The 19,885-nt window shown below is 42.6% G+C and overlaps 1 protein-coding gene across 6 annotated transcripts in view; it reads right to left on the minus strand.

Moving 5' to 3' along the window:
* LOC105490617 (optineurin) overlaps window positions 1-19,885 on the minus strand; it is a 47,026-nt gene that overhangs the window by 18,341 nt on the left and 8,800 nt on the right. For all 6 annotated transcript variants that reach the window (XM_011756420.3, XM_011756419.3, XM_011756426.3 and 3 more), the window contains 10 exons: window positions 19,316-19,492; window positions 18,143-18,345; window positions 15,815-15,997; window positions 12,925-12,998; window positions 10,263-10,397; window positions 7,005-7,107; window positions 5,116-5,231; window positions 3,673-3,822; window positions 3,209-3,302; window positions 1,600-1,758 (listed from right to left, as the gene is read on the minus strand). In XM_011756420.3, the coding sequence (XP_011754722.2) occupies window positions 1,600-1,758; window positions 3,209-3,302; window positions 3,673-3,822; window positions 5,116-5,231; window positions 7,005-7,107; window positions 10,263-10,397; window positions 12,925-12,998; window positions 15,815-15,997; window positions 18,143-18,345; window positions 19,316-19,481 (1,383 nt within the window). In that variant the 5' untranslated portion in view covers window positions 19,482-19,492. Of the gene's footprint in view, window positions 1-1,599; window positions 1,759-3,208; window positions 3,303-3,672; window positions 3,823-5,115; window positions 5,232-7,004; window positions 7,108-10,262; window positions 10,398-12,924; window positions 12,999-15,814; window positions 15,998-18,142; window positions 18,346-19,315; window positions 19,493-19,885 lie in introns of those variants that run through there.

Below are 19,885 nucleotides of genomic sequence, written 5' to 3' on the forward strand. Positions count from 1 at the left end.
CAAGTCAACTGGATATTCATATAGGAAAAAAATAAATATTTACCATTACCTCACTTTCTATACACAAGAGCCAATTTCAAATGGTTTGTACATCTTCATGTAAAAGGTAAAACAACAAATTTTTTAGAAGACAACAGAGGGAGTATCTTCCTGGCCTTGGAGTAATAAAAGTTTCTTACAACAGGACACAAAAAGACTAATCATAAATGAGAAGGCTGATATACTGGACTACCTTAAAACTAAGAACTTTTGTTCCTCAAATAACACCTTTAGGAGAGTGAAAAGGCAAAAATAACTGACAAGGGCTTATATGTGCAGTATATACAGAAGTCATTACTTTTTTTAAAAAAGCCAGGCCAGGCGCAGTGGCTCATGCCTGTAATCCTAGCACTCTGGGAGGTGGAAGTGGGCGGATCACCTGAGGTCAGGAGTTTGAGACCAGCCTAGCCAATGTGGTGAAACCCCATCTCTATTAAAAATACAAAAATTAGCCGGCAATGTTGGCACGTGCCTGTAGTCCCAGCTACATGGGAGGCTGAGGCAGGAGAATCACCTGAACCCAGGAGGCAGAGGTTGCAGTGAGCCGAGATCACACCACTGCACTTCAACCTGGGCGACAGAGCAAGACTCTGTCTCAAAAACTGAACCAAAAAAAAAAAAAAAATAGGCAGGCTTGATCAGGCACTTCACAAAGAGGATACCTCAAAGGCCAAAAACACTTGAAAAAGGACTCATTCCCATTAGTCATCAGGGAAATGCAAATTAAATGAGATACCACTACATACCCCCTAGAGTGGTTAAAGGAAAACGACTGATAATAGAAGTGTTGGTAAGATGCAGAGCCATGAAAACTCTGTTGATGGGAGTGAAAACTGGCCCAGTCACTTTGGGAAATGGTTTGGCATCACCTGTTGAAAGTGAATAACATGCAGAGTCTATGATCCAGCGACTCCACTCCTAGGCGTGTAGCCAACAGAAATATAAAACATCCGGCCGGGCGCGGTGGCTCAAGCCTGTAATCCCAGCACTTTGGGAGGCCGAGACGGGCGGATCACGAGGTCAGGAGATCGAGACCATCCTGGTTAACACGGTGAAACCCCGTCTCTACTAAAAAAAATACAAAAAACTAGCCGGCCGAGGTGGCGGACGCCTGTAGTCCCAGCTACTCGGGAGGCGGAGGCAGGAGAATGGCGTGAACCCGGGAGGCGGAGCTTGCAGTGAGCTGAGATCCGGCCACTGAACTCCAGCCTGGGCGACAGAGCGAGACTCCGTCTCAAAAAAAAAAAAAAAAAAAAAAAAAAAAAAGAAATATAAAACATCCACATGTGAACAGAGCAACATGCACAGGACTGTCTTAGCAACATTAATCGTAATGCCACAGACCGGAAAGAATCCAACTACCTACCTATCAAATGCAGAATGGATAAGATCCACTGAACACTTTCCAAATGTTTCCATTTTAAAGTTTTCATACATTCATGGGTGAAAAAAATAAACAACAGAAAATCATAAACATTCTAAACACCATCGCTTTCCCATGCGAGAATACAGTCAGGGCTGGCCTCGCTCAGCTGGGGTTTCAGAAAGAAGGTGCCTCACCTGAGCCCTGAGGACGGTCATGGTTTCCAGGTCCTCCTCCTGCTTGGCAATAGTTTGCTTCATCTCATCCATTTGCAGCTGTTTGGAAGCCAGAGCCTTCTCTGCCAGTTCCAGTTTTTCACTCAGTTCCTTTAGCACTGCCCTGTCCACTTTTTCTGACTGAAAAAGAAACATTGATTCTAGGAATGGTTTCGAAATAATTCTGCCTATTTCAGTAAAATATTAGAAAAAGGTTGATTTTTTAAATTATCAGCTCTGGCCGGGTGTGGTGGCTTATGCCTGGAATTGAGAGGCTGGAGTGGAAGGATCTTTGAGCCCAGGAGTGTGAGACAAGTCTGGGCAACATAGTAAGATCCGTCTCTACCGGAGGAAAAAAAAAAAATGTATCAGCTCTAACCAGTCTGTTAATCAGCAATGCTAACTTATTCAGAAAGTTGTATTTAAGTTGTGGCTTGCAAATAATGAGTTCCTGAAACAAGAAGGTAACACTAAAATCAGGGATACAATAACAAACTCCACTCTTGATAAGGCTGTGACTTGTTGATACTGTTATTTTTCCACTTGTTACTCTTTCTGCCTGAAGTCAGTGGAAAAGAAGAAACATGTTTTAAATTTAAAATTATTAGGTCAAAGAGAGGAACACTACTCTATTAAATAAATAAGTGACAAACTGCTGGGCACGATGGCTCACACCTGTAATTCCAGCACTTTGGGAGGCTGAGGCACGTGGATTGCCTAAGCTCAGGAGTTCAAAACCATTCTGGGCAACATGGCAAAACTCCCTCTCTAAAATAAAATAAATGAAAAACAAAGAGTACATTTACAAGGCTAAAAATTCAGAGATTCCTTCTAATTCACAAGCTTCTGTGATCTCTAAACTATCACACCATGCTGGCATTATTACTAATTTATTTATTTAATTTTTTTCTTTTTTTAGAGACAGGTTCTCACTCTGTGCCAAAGGCTGGAGTGCAGTTGCGTGATCACAGCTCACTGCAGCCTTGACCTCCTAGGCTCAAGTAATCCTCCTGCCTCAGCCTCCCAAGGAGCTGGGACCACAGGCACGAACATCACACTTGGTTAACTCTTTATTTTTTGTAGAGATAGGGCCTCCCTGTTGCCCAGGCTGGTCTCAGACTCCTGGGTTCAAATGATCCCCCAGCCTTGGCCTCCCAAAGTGCCGGGATTACAGGCATGAGCTACCACACCTGGCCCACTATTATGAATTTAAACTGCTGGCTGATGATTCCAGGGTCCCAAATTTACTGACAGCAGGCACGCTGGCCTTGCAGAGTTCCACAAAATGGATGGCCCTTCCTACCCAGAGGAGCCCATGCTCTTAGCTCACCTGCAAACCTACCCTTAGAAACACTAAGTGCTTAATCCCTGACCACAGGACATTAACACTGTCTTCGTATGCAATAAAGCACATTACACATAAGTGGAACATCAGAAGGTATAAACCCTAGATGCAAGAAATAATGGTACACTGGAAAACAACCTTTGAAACCAGACTTAGTGAAGGATTCATGCAACTATTTTATATACAAAATCTTCAACAGTTTCTGTTCATTACTAGGCTATGGAAGTAATTTTTTGCAGTGAATACCTCTTTTCTTGTTAGCTCCTCAATCGTTTTCAATGCATGATTATGTTCCTGAAGAAGCTTGTTGTGTGTCAACTGTAACATGGCTAATTTGGACCTATTAAAAAAGATATAAAACAATGGAATCCTGGGGAAAATGTCATAGAAACTTATAGTTTTGCCTCCCAACCTTCTGAACACTCAAGTAGAACAATCTCGCCTACCTTTATCATCCCACCACCTACTAGCATTTCTCACTCTCAAAAAAAAAATTTTCTGAAAGATCAAGACAGAGTGCAAACCATCAGCATCATTTTATTATGACAACACTTTTAAGCTTTATCCCCTCTGAGAAGTCTCCTAGGACTCCTTCAGATAAGTGAAAAAGAAATTTTTAAAAACTGATTCTCAAAACCGAATTCCAATCCATATAAAAAGGCGTCTCCCTCCTCTGCCCCGTCGCCGCCCTTCTGACTCGGCATACTCACTTTTCATCCTCCGTTTTAGCCTGTTCCATTTTGATTTCCGAGAGCATGCTTTCCACTTGTAGCTCTAACTTTTTGTTAGTATAAACAAGCTCTTGCTTTTCATTCAACTCTGATGGAGTTGCAGAATTTTTCCTTTCAAGGGCCTGACACCTAAGAAAGGTCAAGATTTCATGAGGATAAACAATGCTCCCTTCTGACTCAGTGGCTTTTAAACAAATCCCAAGGTTATGTACAATACAAGAATTTTAGGGCTGTAGGGTTTATGAATGCAAAATAAAATACATAATCCTCCTTGCTTCTTTACTAGACCTGACCATATTTCTGAACCCTTACGCCTAAACATCAAAAAGTACAGATCTAAGCTCACACGCAGTACTGTCCTCTTTGAATAATTGTTTTAACTAGTCATACAGATACATCTTTAGTATTTAAACACAGACCAGAGTAGTAATTAGCTAAAGGTCCTTCTCATGTAGTGATGCATAGATATCTTTTATATTAAAAAAAAAGTTACAGGTTCTGTCCATTGTAAAGACTTTAGTTTCTGACAAAGATTCAATAAGGGAAAAAGCAAGTTCCCCTAAGTCTTCTTAAAGATCGGAAAGAGAATTTCAATATAACACAAATAAATGACAGCTATGCACAAAGCATTAATGCCCAGTGCATTAGACATACCATTTAACACAATGTATATAGAAGAAACTAGAACACACAATTTCCAAATGACAAGACAGGCTCAGAGAAGTGAAATAAATACCTTGCCCAACACAAATAAGTTGTAGACCCACATGTCAAATCTAGGTCTGTTTGTCCAAAGTCCTTAGTTGTAGCTGCCACGTTACCATAATACTACAGAGTGTTGGGAATTATAACCTCAAGAAAACACACACACCTCCATATTGGGCTAGAAAACATGTTTGCCAATGAATCCAATCGAACAACACCAACATAGGTTTGCTAAGTTTTGGGTAACTTCTTACATCAAGAGAAACAAGCAAATGCTAAACTCTCAATCTACATGTTAGCCTGAAATAATTAACTGATTGAAATGATGAATTGAATTTGACCTTTTTCCAAATAAATAAATGTCACTCAAGATCTTTATGCTCTTTTCATCTTTCTTTATGCTTATTCACGTCACTGTCCTCGGCTTAAGTCAAAAACAGGAAAATTTGCTCACAGCTTTGTAGAGATCTCACACAGGCTCCTACATTTAACAAATACCCCTAAGAGGTAGAATTAAAGTTCTCCAGTCCCCATCCCCTCATATTACAAGTATTTCATGTTCACACATTAACTGGAACATTAGTATTTTCTGAATTCATATTTTAATTAGGTGTCTGTTTTTCTTTTATATAACATAGTAAAAAAACCTACGTTTTTATATAGTAGTATACTTTGTAAAAATTTCAAAGGAGGATAAAATTGCTCTCGCATTCTTACTTTTCTTGAAGTCTCTTCTTCATTAGCTCGGCTTCACTGAGTTTTGTATGAGCCTCTTGAAGCTCCTTAAACAGAGATGTCACCTGAAGGTTCAATGCTTCCACTTCGCTTCCAACCTATCACACGAGAAATCCCAAATATATATAGACAATTATCATCAGAGATTAAACAAACCTCTTTGGGAGAAAACAGTCTGAGCCATTAGCAGCCAATTAAGCCCGGCTGGTGAACTGATTCAACTTTGACAATACCCCAAACATCGTGTAGGAAAAGAATGTTTTGGATACTTGGTACTTAGTTTGCTAAGCTTTGGGTAACTTCTGTTTCCTAACAAAGCATGAACTAATCAATTTGGATGCACTGTGATAATGACTTTACCGCTATTAAAATGAACCCTGGCCAGGCACGGTGGCTCACGCCTGTAATCCCAGCACTTTGGGAGGCCGAGGCGGGTGGATCACAAGGTCAGGAGATTGAGACCATCCCGGCTAATATGGTGAAACCCCGTCTCTACTAAAAATACAAAAAATTAGCCGGGTGTGGTGGTGGGCACCTGTAGTCCCAGCTACTCAGGAGGCTGAGGCAGGAGAATGGTGTGAACCTGGAAGGCGGAGCTTGCAGTGAGCTGAGATCGCGCCACGGCACTCCAGCCTGGGCAACAGAGCGAGACTCCGTTTCCAAAAAAACCCCCTATTCCAGGTTCAGAGATCACAGACCACAGAGGTGTCAAAGCACAGTCCTATGTATCCAGCTAACAACTTGCCCCCATACTCCCTTCCCAGTGTATGTTTCTAGTTTACTCAACTATTTTTGTTGTGCGGCTTTTTTCCTGGAAGCTCTATAATTTTTGTAAATGAGTTTCTGATGCCTTGAAAGACCATACTTCCCTGCTATTGGCTGCTGAATTAGTTTTAGTCAAACAGAGAACTATTATTCACTGGTGGTCTCTTCATCTGCTTTCTAAATGTTCTCTCTCCTTTCAACAGTAAGGTCTCAATCTCCTGGCATATGGTAGGCATTCAACGTACATATTTGTTGAATAAATTAATTACCTAAAGTGAGTATTTTATGTAAATGCCTTTCACGTGCGCCACTATGGCCATCAACCTTCACGGCTTCATTAACTTCCCTAAGCTGAAGACTCTGCAGACTCAAAGGCACCTGTCAATTACCAGACAATACTGAATAAGACAATACTGAACAAGACAGCACTGCAAACCTTTCTCTTTCGAACTACTTTATTCAAACCAGTAAAGGGATAGAACCCAAATCGTTCAATTCTCCCTCACATTTCTGAGTCATATCCTCAAATTATCTCGTTACAAAGTGGACAAAATTCCTTTTTCATACAGTAGGCTTCTTCATTGAAGGGCTGAGGAGAAGAAATCAGTCAAGAAGAGACATAGGAAATGGTTTTGTAGAATACGGATAGAAATACATCTCGCAGTCAGGCGCGGTGGCTCACGTCTGTAATCCCAGCACTCTGGGAGGCTGAGGTGGGAGGATCACGAGGTCAAGAGATCGAGACCGTCCTGGCCAACATGGTGAAACCCTGTCTCTATTAAAAATACAAAAATTAGCCGGGCATGGTGGCAGGTGCCTGTAATCCCAGCTAGTTGGGAGGATGAGGCAGGAGAACTGCTTGAACCACTGCACTCCAGCCTGGCGACAGAGTGAGACTGTCTCAAAAAAAAAAAAAAGAAATACATCTTGCTACAATTGACACAGACCAGGACAAGGGAATATAAAAGGAATAAACAGATAATATTCAACATCAACATGATTTCTACATTTCTAAAGCAAATAACACATCACGAGATTCGAATTCAGTGGCTGGACTACTATCGTGTGTGTGGGTGTGACAGTGGCCGTGGAATCTTAGGACTCACAGTCTCTGGACCTTTCTCTTCCTCGTTCTCTTTCTCTGTGCTCCCCTCTGTCTGGGTTTCAATCTCAGAGCGATTACTTGCTTTCTTTTCAAAATCTGAAACTCTGGAAAATCACAGAAGGTAGAAAAGTTACTTTCTCCTTGGCTTTAAGAGAAATAGCAATTACAGAAGCACTAAAAAGAACATTGTTTACAACTGGGATAAAGGATCAGGGGTTTTCAAAATCTCTACACATTCACTATATTAGCATTAGTTTTATTTTTCATCCTAAAATTGGCTAGAATTGATTCACAGATGAATACACATAGAGGTAAAAGGCAATTGTAACTCATCTTGAACACCATCTGTTTTCATGGAACTGTACTATACAGCAATGTTTTTGAAATTGTTTTTGTGTGTGTTTACACACGTGGATGCATGTGTTTTCCATGAACATGGTATCTCATTTATAAGAATTCAGTAGAGAAGGAAAGACTTTTCCTTTTAGGACATAGCTAAGTTTAAAAGTCACCGAATAAACAACAACAAAAAAAGTAACACCATTCTTAACACCAAATCATAACCACAGGAAGCCATCCCAATCCAAATGAAACAAGAGAGACTGTGGTTAAAGATAATGGGTTGAATGTATGCATATAATTTTTTTCCCAGCCCAAACTCTACTAAAAGGACTTTCAAAAAGCCATGTGCCTACAGGACCAAAGAAAAAGTGAGAGGCAATAATAGTAGGAAAATATGGAATGGAAAGTAGGAATAGGTCTGAGTGGGGCCTTACCAGCCCAAGAAGGCCAACCTTTGAGCCAACAGTAGGGAAAGCCAAGAAGCAACCAGATTCACAATGTGGGAACTCCAGGACACTCAAGCATGAGTGACACCAGGAACCTCTGAAAGTGATGACAAAGGTGGGGCCTTAGCTTTCCCCCTAAGATTAGGAACAAGACAAGGATGCCTGCTCTCTACATTTCTATTTAACACTTTTTTTTTGTTTGTTTTGACAGGATAATCAGGTAAGAAAAAGAAGTAAAAGGCATTCATACTGGAAAAGAAGAAACAAGTCTATCTCTGCAGATGACATAATCCTGAAGATGGCAATTCTCCCCAAATGATTTGGGGATACAATGCAATCCCTAGTAAAACCCCAGCTGGCTTTTTTCACAAATTAACAAGCTGATCCTAAAATTCTTATGGAACAGCAAAGAACCCAGAAGAGCCAACAGTCTTTAAAAAGAAAAACAAAGTTGGAAGGCACACACTTCCTCATATGGTTAGGCTGTGTGTCCCCACCCAGATCTCATCTTGAATTGTAATCCCCATAATCCCCATGTGTCAAGGGAGAGACCAGGAGGAGGTAACTGAATCATAGGGGCAGGGTCCCCCATGCTGTTCTTGTGATAGTGAGTGAGTTCTCACAAGATCTGATGGTTTTATAAATGTGTGGTAGGGCCTCCTGTGTTCCTTCTCCTTCCTGCCGCCTTGTGAAGCAGGTGCTTGCTTCCCCTTCGCCTTCTGCCAGGATTGTAAGTTTCCGAAGGCCTCCCTAGCCATGCTGAACTGTGAGTCAGTTAAACCTCTTTCTTTTATAAATTACCCAGTCTCAGGCGGTTCTTTATAGCAGTATGAAAACGGGCTAATACACTTCCTGATTTCAAAACTTACTACAAAGCTATGGTACTCAAGACATTGTGGTGCTGGCATAAGGACAGACATATAGATCAATGAAACGGAACTGAGAGTCTAATGAAGTTGGACTCCTATATCACAACATACATGGAAACAAACTCAAAATGGACCACAGGCTTAAATGTCAGAGATAAAACTACAAAATTCTTTTTTTTTTTTTTTTTGAGACGGAGTCTAGCTCTGTCTCCCAGGCTGAAGTGCAGTGGCGCGATCTCCGCCCACTGCAAGTTCCACCTCCCGGGTTCACGCCATTCTCCTGCCTCAGCCTCCCGAGTACCTGGGACTACAGGCGCCCGCCACCTCGCCCGGCTAGTTTTTTGTATTTTTTTATTAGAGACGGGGTTTCACCGTGTTAGACAGGATGGCCTTGATCTCCTGACCTTGTGATCCGCCCGCTTGGCCTCCCAGAGTGCTGGGATTACAGGCGTGAGCCACCACGCCTGGCCAAAACTACAAAATTCTTAAGAGAAAATATAGGAGTAAATCTTCGTGACCTTGGGTTAGGCAACAGTTTCTCAGATGGGACATCAAAAGCACAGGTGACAAAAGAAAAAGGAGATAAATTGTATTACATCAAAATAAAAACAAATGTGCTGCAAATGATAACATCAAGTGAAAAGATGATCCATGGAATGGGAGAAAATAGTTGCAGATCGTATATTTAATAAGGGACTTGTATCCAGCATGTAAAATGAACTCTTATAATTCCACATAAAAAGACAAATAACCGAATTTTTTTAAATGGGCAAAGGCTCTGAAGAGACTTTTCTCCAAAGCAAACAAACAGTCAACATGAAAAGATGCTCAACATCACTGTCACTAGGGAAATACAAATCAGAACTATGAGATACCAATTCACGTCCACTAGGATGGCTGAAGTCAACGTGAAAGACAGTGAGAAACAAGCGTTGGTACGGACGTGGAGAAAGTGAATGCTCATACACTGCCGGTGGGAATGCGAAATGGCACAGCTGCTTTGGAAAATGATTTGCTGGTTCCTTAGAATATGAAATAGAGGTTCCACATGACCCAGCAATTCCACCCGTAATGATATACCCCAGAGAATTAAAAACACATGTCCAAGCAAAAACCTGTACATAATGTTCACAGCAGCATTATTCATAATAGGTAAAAAGTAGCAACAACCCTAATGTTTATCAACTGATGAATGAATGAACAAAATGTTGTATACATGGACAATGGAAGGTTATTCAGCAAGGAAAAGGAAGTACTGATACATGCTATATTGTAGATGAACCTCAAAAACATTATGTTAAGTGAAAGAAGCCAGTCACAACAGACCACAGACTGTATAATTCCATTTATATGAAATGTCCAGAATGGCCAAGTCTATAGAGACAGAAAGCACGTTGCTTGGAGGAGCAAACAGTAAGTGCCATTTGGGGGAGAAAATGTTCTAAAATTATATTGTAGTAACAGTGGTTGCACAATCCTGGGAATATTCTAAAACACACTGAAATGTATACTTTAAATGGGTGAACTGTATGGTATCTTAATTATACTTCAGTAAAGCCGTTTTTAAAAAAAACACATATTTCAAGTTAACCGATTTCATACCTTTCTTTGGCCTCCTTGAGTGCAATTTCAAGTCTCTCCACCTTCTGATTCCCTTCTCTTAGGCACAGCAGGAGCTGGCTCACAGTTAACTCCTCATGTTCCAAGTAATTCTTGGCCCCCTCTGCAGATCTGCTCCTATATTTAGACAATGCCATGGTCAGTATAAAGGTTAAAAGGTTTTCATCAGAAAAATACCAAAGCCTAAGAAGAGAGTAACCCAATATAACTGGGACCAGCTTAAAGGAACTGCTTTCCAGAACATTCTCCAACTAATTCTCAACTAGTGAACAAGCACAGCTGGTCCTGGGACCCCCAGTGCCAAGCTCCTCCATGCTTCCTAGGGAAGGTGTGGAGACTCAGTGAGGCTTCGGAGAGGCCAGCCTTACACTGCACACACCCACTTCCTCCAAACAGTCACTGTATACCTGACACCAGACCACAAAACCCACGGAACAGTTCAGCAGAAGCAGCCGTGGCTGAAGGTGGCAAGCCTTCCAGAGATCTGGTCTCAAAGGGGACTGCAGTCAGACAAAAGATAAAGGCACATTGTACAGACCACTGGCCTTTCTCCAAGTTAACAGAGACCATCACAGCTTAAGTCAAGGGGAGAAAACCTTTTTCACTTGTGGTTTCAAATGAGAGCAGAGAAATGGAGGCGCTATGATATGTCAAGTATTTTTCTCAATTTCAGTATCTGACTAAATCAAGAGACATATCAGTGACAAACAAAATCATGATCACTGTTACAAAACATGAGGGATGACTATGATGATGCTAACGGCAGCTACTCTGAGTCACCAACTCGGGTTCACATAGCTAATAAACAGCCAGAATTAAATCCCAGTTTCCAGGACTCTGAAGCTCCAACTCCAAACCTGGAAATCAATCTCAGAGTAATTACGATACTCACAAATGGTAAAGAGCTGTTATTTTTAAAATAGCCATGTGGCTTAAAGAGGAAGTGGTCTTTGCATCTGGATATGAATGATGAGGAAGTGGCTTTGAAATTTCAACCAGGACTTTTTTATTTGCCACTACTTCCAGGAACGTCTTTGAATATTAAAAAAGCAATTTGGGGGAAACGTGAAGAATTTTTAACCAAAAAAGGGAATTACTTTCGTTTATGCCAATTACTCTGATGAAAGAATATTATCTAATACTTACTTTCTTCCTCATACAAGGGCTTAGAAACATAATAGAAGACAATTTTTTTCACATTTTGGAAGTCATTCTACATGCACATTCATCAAGTTACATAAAGAAGGTTTTAAAAATCTATCAGATGGCCAGGCGCAGTGGCTCACGCCTATAAATGCAGTACTTTGGGAGGTTGAGACAGGCGGATCACTTGAGGTCAGGAGTTCAAGACCTGCCTGGTCAACACGGTGAAACCCTGTCTCTATTAAAAACACAAAAAGTTAGCTGGGTGTGGTAGCAGGCACCTGGAGTCCCAGCTACTCGGAAGGCTGAGGCAGAAGAATCGCTTGTACCTGGGAGGCGGACGTTGCAGTGAGTTAAGATTGCACCACTGCACTCCAGCCTAGGTGGCAGAGTGAAACTCCATCTCAAAAAACAAAACAAAACAAAACAAACAAAAAAAAACTATGAGATAAGAGATCCTCGGCCGGGCGCGGTGGCTCAAGCCTGTAATCCCAGCACTTTGGGAGGCCGAGACGGGCGGATCACAAGGTCAGGAGATCGAGACCATCCTGGCTAACACGGTGAAACCCCGTCTCTACTAAAAAATACAAAAACTAGCCGGGCGAGGTGGCGGGCGCCTGTAGTCCCAGCTACTCAGGAGGCTGAGGCAGGAGAATGGCGTGAACCCGGGAGGCGGAGCTTGCAGTGAGCTGAGATCCGGCCACTGCACTCCAGTCTGGGCGACAAAGCGACACTCTGTCTCAACAACAACAACAACAACAAAAAAAGAGATCCTCAGAGATCTTTTCAGACAATCGTCTCTTGAATAGATGATCACAGGGGTAAGCGGCTTGCAGATGGCAAGCTAGCAGTCTCCTTGGTGAGCACTGCTTGTAAGAGTCAAGAGGTTCAGGCACTCAGTTCTAGGTCTGCCTCCCTCCCCAAGGCCCTGCCACTATTTAAGACATCTGTTTCCTCACATCTACATGGGACAGGTACACTTGAGACTCCACAGATAAGAAATCTGGGTCCTTTCAGGCGACATCCACGTTGACTGAGAGTGCTATCGGTCATTGTTACAAAAGATGTTCCAGTATTGGTCATGCCAGCTTATAACTGGGGAGTAGCAGGGAAAAGAAAATGAAAATATTTCACTTATGGAAGCTGGGCAGGCTGGTCTGGGTCAAACAGCACTGGGGAACCAATGAGCAAACATGTCTCATTGGTTTGACTGAGAACCAGTTTGCTTTCACTTTTCGTCTGCTGGTGAGACACCACTAGAACAGAACAGTCAGTGTGGGCCAAATGGGAATCAAACAGTTTTTAATCTCTACCAGCTTGAGCTGCAACATTAAATAGCATTCAAACCAAATATTCTTGAAAGGTCCTGATATAAATCATAAAGAAGTTACTTCCTCAAGTCACTACATTTGACCTCCAGTGACAAGCACCCAGTGATAAGCTCCCAGTGACAAGCCTGCCCAGCCGGTCTGCCTGGCAGCCCGAGTCTTCCTTCACATACGTGCCAATGGAGACTGTTCTTGTGGGCCCAGGACTATGCTTGATTTCTTTTACTGACCCTTCTGCTTCTCCTTCCTGTAAAAACAGAAACGCAAGGGATTTAACACAATACGTCTGGGAGACAAATTGTTTGTCAAAAGAAAAAAAAAGACAAAAGATGAATTTTTGTGACATGCAACCCAAGGACCCCTCCAGACATTCAGATTAAACCGGGTGGCTCCAATGGAATGGAAACGTACCCTCCCCTCACCCGGCGCACCCTGTTGGGATTATAAATATCCCGGCTACGGCGTGAAGGTCAGTTTCCTCTCGCCATACACATTCTACCCGACTCCGTAAACATGAAAGCTTATCTGCTCCTCCCTTTCCTTGGCAGTTCCCTCTTTCTCAAGGTTAAGGTCATGCAGAGCTGGTGACAACTCCACATATCCTTCTCAGACGGTCCTTTAAAACGCAAAATGCTAGAACTCACTGAGGTAAAGTTAAAAAAGAGGCAGTTTCTGTGAATGAGATTCACAAAGCGCCATCTTGGCCAAGTTGGTTCCCGTTAGAAATTTGTATGCACTGCAGGTCACTTAGGGAACAAGAAGTCCAAGACCCACAGGATTTGAAAGACATTTATATTCCATTAGGTTCCCAGGGAAAATCTTCAAAAATGCACAAAGATGGTTCCCTATATATATGCATATAAATATATATATTTAGATACATATTTAGATATAAAAATATAGATTATATATTATATAAATATATGTTAAATATGTAATTATATAATTATGTATTAATTATATAATTAATATATATTATATTACATATAATCCATTCATTATATAATATAAATATAATAGATACATCTATTATAAAAAATACAGACACATATATTTTTTCCTCTGCTTGGGCCCATGGGGGTTCTGGATATTTTTGGTATTTCTTCCTAAATCTTGGGCAGTGCTTTACAGTTCACAGAAGAAAAGCAAGCACAACATGTTTACACTAAAAATAACTTGTCACTCATCTGACAGGGAGAATGAGATGCTAACGATTCACCCTGAAGGAAAAAGCTTCATTTGGAAACTTCTCATATGCTGTTGGGTTTCCTGCAGTTTATCGGTTATTGACAGAAGCGTAAGGTTCTTTGGTTAAACTTCTGTCTCGGTAATCTTCGATCACTTGCAGAAAGGGTACCCTGACAAAATACGCTTTTCAATTGACATTTTAATTCTCTTGATTTTGGCCACTAAAATGTATGAGGGGGCATGGATGGCAAGGTTATTCAGAGCTGTTTCCTAACTCTAGTGCAGCAAATAAATCAGAAAACAAAGATAGTCACACACCCATATGTCAGATATAACCAGTAGGTGAGTTTTTTTGCAAGTTGCTCCCCACTCCTCCTGACTTATATACAATGTACATTTTTCTCTTCCAGGGACACAATTTTTTTCTTTTCTTTTTTTTTTAAATTTAAAGACAGAGTCTTGCTCTGTCACCCAGCCTGGAGTGCAGCAGCACAATCATGGCACACTGCAGCCTCTCAAACTCCCGGGTTCAAGTGATCCTCCTGCCTCAGCCTCCTGAGTAGCTGGGAGTACAGGCGCATGCCAATGTGCCTAGCTAACATTTAGTAGTTTTTTTTGTACACACAGGGTTTCGCCAGGTTGCCCAGGCTGGTCTTGAACTCCTGGGCTCAAGTGATCCTGCCTCAGCCTCCCAAAGTGTTGGGATTACAGGCGTGAGCCACTACATCCGGCCAGCCCCTTTTCCTGTATCAGATATGTACTCTGACTCAGTGAAAGTGAGTACTACACTGTATTGCAGATGATTTGATCCTTGTTTATCTTTCTCCCTATCTAATCTTTGTTAACACAGTGAAGGAGAGGCCCCCACCTGGTGCATCGACCTGCTCTGCTCTTTAATAGGGCTGTCCCTGCAGCCAGGCACAGTTGTAACAGATGCTTCTCAAGAGCTTAGGGCCTCCTCACTTAGCCCACTTCATTTTGGGTTGCAGAGACATTTGATTTTGATAGCAATGGCTTCAAACTCAGTTCTCAGAGGCTCCTGAGAAGCTGTTGTGGAAAGGGAAGGAAAAGCCAGGACACTCCCTCAACCTACAACCAGAGCAGTTCTGCTCTTTCTTTTCTCCTCTTCTTCTTTTTAATACACCAGCATTCCTTGTACCACTTCGTTTGAAAAGAGGGTTCCGTTGGCCAGGCGCGGTGGCTCACGCCTGTCATCCCAGCACTTTGGGAGGCCGAGGCGGGTGGATCACTTGAGGCCGGGAGTTTGAGACCAGTCTGGCCAACATGGCAAAACCCTGTCTTTTTTATTAAAAATACAAAAAATTAGCCAGGTGTGCTGGCATGTGCCTGTAGTCTCAGCTACTTGGGAGGGTGAAACACCAGAATCTTTTGAACCCCAGAGGCAGAGGCTGCAGTGAGCTGAGATCACATCACTGCACTCCAGCCTGGGGGACAGAGTGAAACTCCATCTCAAAACAAAAAAGAGGGTTCTGTTGTTAAAAACATGTTTGCAGCTCCCTTAGTGAACTGCGGAATACAGCTTTGAAATCTAGTTTGAAAAATGACAGAAAGTTCATGCTTGTGTGGGTTTTTTCCTTTTCAGGTCAGTCACAAAAATGTTCAATTTGCCAGGACATGATGAAAAGAAAAGACTACATCTTTCATCATAAAAGGTAATTAATATTTTTCCATTTTAGCTATCGCAACCCTTATATGCATTATGCTATACTTAAAAAATGAGAGCCAATTTATCTTTGCTACACTGGAATTTCCTCAATCCTTGGCTTGTGTTGACAAGATAAAGTGGTATTTGTTTCATCTTTCCAGGTGAGGCTTTATAGTTTGCTCAAAACAAAAATAAAACCAAAAACTTACAGCCATCCTAATTTCAACAAAGGAGTCTTCCGAGGAGCCGCTGGAGTTCAGTTTGAGCTGCAGTTCAGACACAATGCCCAACAGGTCTGCCTTCTCTGCTTGTAGCCTCGTCACCTGGGTCCTGAGCTGGTCCTTTTCCTGCTCCGCTTCTGCCCTGGGAAGCCTGGAGTCATCAGTGGGGTCCTGGAGATGACAAGGAGTAAAGTGAATGAACAGATCAAACTAAGGACCAGCACCATGGGCTCATGCCTGTAATCCCAGAGTTTTGGGAGGCTGAGGCTGAAGTTTTGGGAGGATCCCTTGAGGCCAGGAGTTTGAGACCAGCCTGGGCAACATAGCAAGACCTCCATCTTTACAAAAAATTTAATAATTAGCCAGGTGTGGTGGCGCACACCTGTAGTCCCCATTACTTGGGAGGCTGAGGCAGGGAGACTGCCTGAGCCCAGGAGTTCAAGACTGCCAAGACCCTGTCTCAAAAAAAAAAAAAAAAAAAAAAGCCAGGCGGGGCACGGTGGCTCATGCCTGTAATCCCAGCACTTTGGGAGGCCAAGGCAGGCAGATCATGAAGGTCAGGAGATCAAGACTATCCTGGCTAACATGGTGAAACCCCATCTCTACTAAAAACACAAAAATATTAGCTGGGCGAGGTGGCGGGCGCCTGTAGTCCCAGCTACTCAGGCAGCTGAGGCAGGAGAATGGCATGAACTCGGGAGGCAGAGCTTGCAGTGAGCTGAGATTACGCCACTGCACTCCAGCCTGGGCGACAGAGCAAGATTCCACCTCAAAAAAAAAAAAAAAGCCAAAAAACAAATACAAATCAAACTAAGGACCTGGCCATGCGACTCAATTGCCCCCACACCTACTGACAAGGAAGTTTCTCAACACCTTTATGCCCTGTGCTTTAATGTAGAAAATTCCAGCTTTTACCTGACAATTTTTTTTTTTCCCCATACAGAGTCTCGCTCTGTCGCCCAGGTTGGAATACAATGGCGCGATCTCAGCTCACTGCATCCTCCGCCTCTCAGGTTCAAGCTATTCTCCTACCTCAGCCTCCTAAATAGCTGGGACTACAGGCACGCACCACCACGCCCGGCTAATTTTTGTATTTTTAGTAGAGACGGGGTTTCACACGTTGGCCAGGCTGGTCTCGAATTCCTGAGCTCAGGTGATCCACCCACCTTAGCCTCCCAAAGTGCTGGGATTACAAGTGTGAGCAACTGCACCTAGCCGACACTTTATTTTGATATAACATTTAAAGTGGAAATTTTTACATTATTTTATTGTATTCAAATAATCAAAATTTAAAGTGACTTTATGACAAGAAAGAAAGCCTTCCTTGCCATGCTGGAATAATCTGATACTATAGAAATAATCAACCACAGTTTGGCAATAGTGGACTCATAAACTGTTGTCTAAAATTCCAGAAAGGAAGGAAAAAGAGCTCTCACCACCCAACCTCCTGCCCTTTTCCTCCCATCAATACCCACACACGCCCCTTCTCCCCACACCTGGCATGGACAGCAGAGGCCTCCTTAACAAATCACGCCCCGTGGGGACTTCAAACGTGTTCTGGGTTGTGTCATTACTAACGCCTTTGACATCCACTCCCAGGTATGAGCACGTTTTTCCAGGTCCTTTGGGTCCAGAAAAATGTGTCTCTTTCTCTTTTCATCTGTGGCAACGCGATAGCCTCTTACCACAACAGGACATTTTCCAAAACATTTTTAAAAAGGAAAATGTAAAGTGGATAATCTCCATTTTAGACTGACAGACAAGGTCAACAAGTAAAAATTCTGAGTAATGAATTTTTTAAACACTTTTTTTTTTGTCTTTTTTTTTTTTTTTTTTTTACCTTTTTGTGGAGAACAGGGTCTCGCTATATTACCCAGGCAGGTCTCGAACTCCTGGGCTCAAGCTATCCTCCCGCCTCTGCCTCCCTGAGAGCTGGGATTACAGGCGTGAGCCACCGCGCCCGGCTAAACACATTTTTAATATCAAAGACAGAAACTAAAAACAATGGATGGTTCTAGGTAGAGGCCCATCTGAACCATCTACAATGAATACAATACGATGATTTATAACCTTCCTGTTCTTTTGCCTACAGTCAATATGGTCAAAGCTTTACAACTTTCTTTCCCCTAAAAGAGATTATCCATGACCCTTAATAAGGCAACCAATCTTTTGAGCAAAAGCACTTCTTCCAAGACCAGGCAAAACACCAATCCAGACTGAACCATGACAGGTTTTGATCTAGGGGTCTAGACACATAAGATTCTACTGCAAATGTTATGGAAAAAAAAAAAAATCACAATGGATCAGTCTGCTCACCTCAGATGACCTTTCTGATTTCCCTTTCAGTTTTCCAAGCTCTTCCTTCAATTTCTCATTCTCGTGACTCAAGGCCATGAGACGCTCTTTGGCTTCTTTGCTCTGTGTCTCAAAAAACTGGCGTTCTTCCTTCTGTTTCTCTGTCCAGGCCGAAAGCTCCTCAAACCGCCCTTTCATGGCTTGGTTATTTAGCTTCATGGCTTCTGCAGGAGGTTCAGAATGATGGGGTCACACATTAGGAAAGTGGACTTGATTTGATGAACCAAATCTCCCTCTAGTCCGCTTGACCACATGGCTCTGAATCGGAAGATGCCATGCTTAGCCTCGGTCCAAAGGTCAGCAGCAAAATGATGAAGTGGTTTTTGCTTACAGAAAAGACTAGTGGGATGAACATCATTTCTAGTCCTTAAAAGTCCCAAGAGGATAAAGTTGATTTGGGTACTGCCACTACAGCACAAGTATCTAAATATCTATGGTTACCAGGAACTAAGTAAGTTCTTACTACTCCTAGGTTCAAACACTGGTCCTGCCCAAAGCCATGGCCTGAGATACCAGGAGGCTTTCTCTTAATAAGGTAATATTTAGGACTAACTCTGGAACCATAGCAGCCTTTCTTCCTTTTTCCCTTTTTTTTTTTTGAGTCAGGGTCTCTCTCTGTCATTCAGGCTGAAGTACAGTGGCACGATCATGGCTCACTGCAGCTCCAACTTCCCGGGCTCAAGGAGTCCTCCAACCTCAGCCTCCCCAGTAGCTAGGACCAGAGGCATGCACCACCACGACCAGCTTTTTTTTTTTTTTTGGTAGGGATGAGGTCTTGCCATCTTGCCCAGGTTAGTCTTGAACTCCTGGACTCAATCAATGCTTCTGCCTCAGCCTCCCAAAGTGCTGGAATTACAGGCATGAGCCACCACACCCAGCCTCTTTTCCTTTTGAATGGGTTAAATTTCATTATGTTAGTTCCTTGAGCTACACACAATTTTTATTTTTACCTGTATCCAAAAGTAAATATCAGAATAGATTTAGCCTTGCCAAAAGCTAAATCCTGTGCTTCCCCACCTGCTACCACCTACGGAAACAGGGAGAAGGGAGCTCACCACCAAGCCTTAGTGCAAAGGGACGGCATTTCTTGTAGGCCCGGGATGAACGGGGCATGCATGGGCCAGCCCTGCTTACCTTTCAGCTGGTGGTTCTCGGTCAGGAGCTCTTTCATCTGCTGCAGCAGTTCCTCTGGGGTGAATGTGTCCAGGTTTGGGTGGGCCAGATGGGGGGGTCCATTTCCTGTGCTTTCACTGGGGCTGTCCCCCTTTTCAGTGAGGCAGCTGAGAGGTTGATGGGACATTGCAGAAGTTCCTGAGGAAAAGTCACCTGTTGAAAACAGAGCTGTCCCCCGCCCCACCAGGGACCCCCGGGAGTCCCACAAACCCATTGGCGATTGCTAATATTTACTCTCAAAGTTGCCCACTTTCTCTCCAGTTACATTTTGAACATTTTTAATTCTTCCTTTTAAACAAAAAAAAGTATAGCTTCAGAAAAGTGTGTGTGTGTGTGTGTGTGTGTGTGTGTGTGTGTATGGGTGTATAAAAGGGTACAATGAGGATTTGGGAAATGGGGGAGGGAGACGAGGGTATGACATCATGATGACCAGGATATATGTAGACATGGGCAAAGTATCCTGAAAAAAATTTCCCATGCAAATCTTCAAATTCAAATCTCCTTATTTTGAGTGAATTGCATGGTAAGCGA

Source organism: Macaca nemestrina, chromosome 9, assembly GCF_043159975.1.
Source record: "Macaca nemestrina isolate mMacNem1 chromosome 9, mMacNem.hap1, whole genome shotgun sequence".
Classification (NCBI taxonomy): domain Eukaryota; kingdom Metazoa; phylum Chordata; class Mammalia; order Primates; family Cercopithecidae; genus Macaca; species Macaca nemestrina.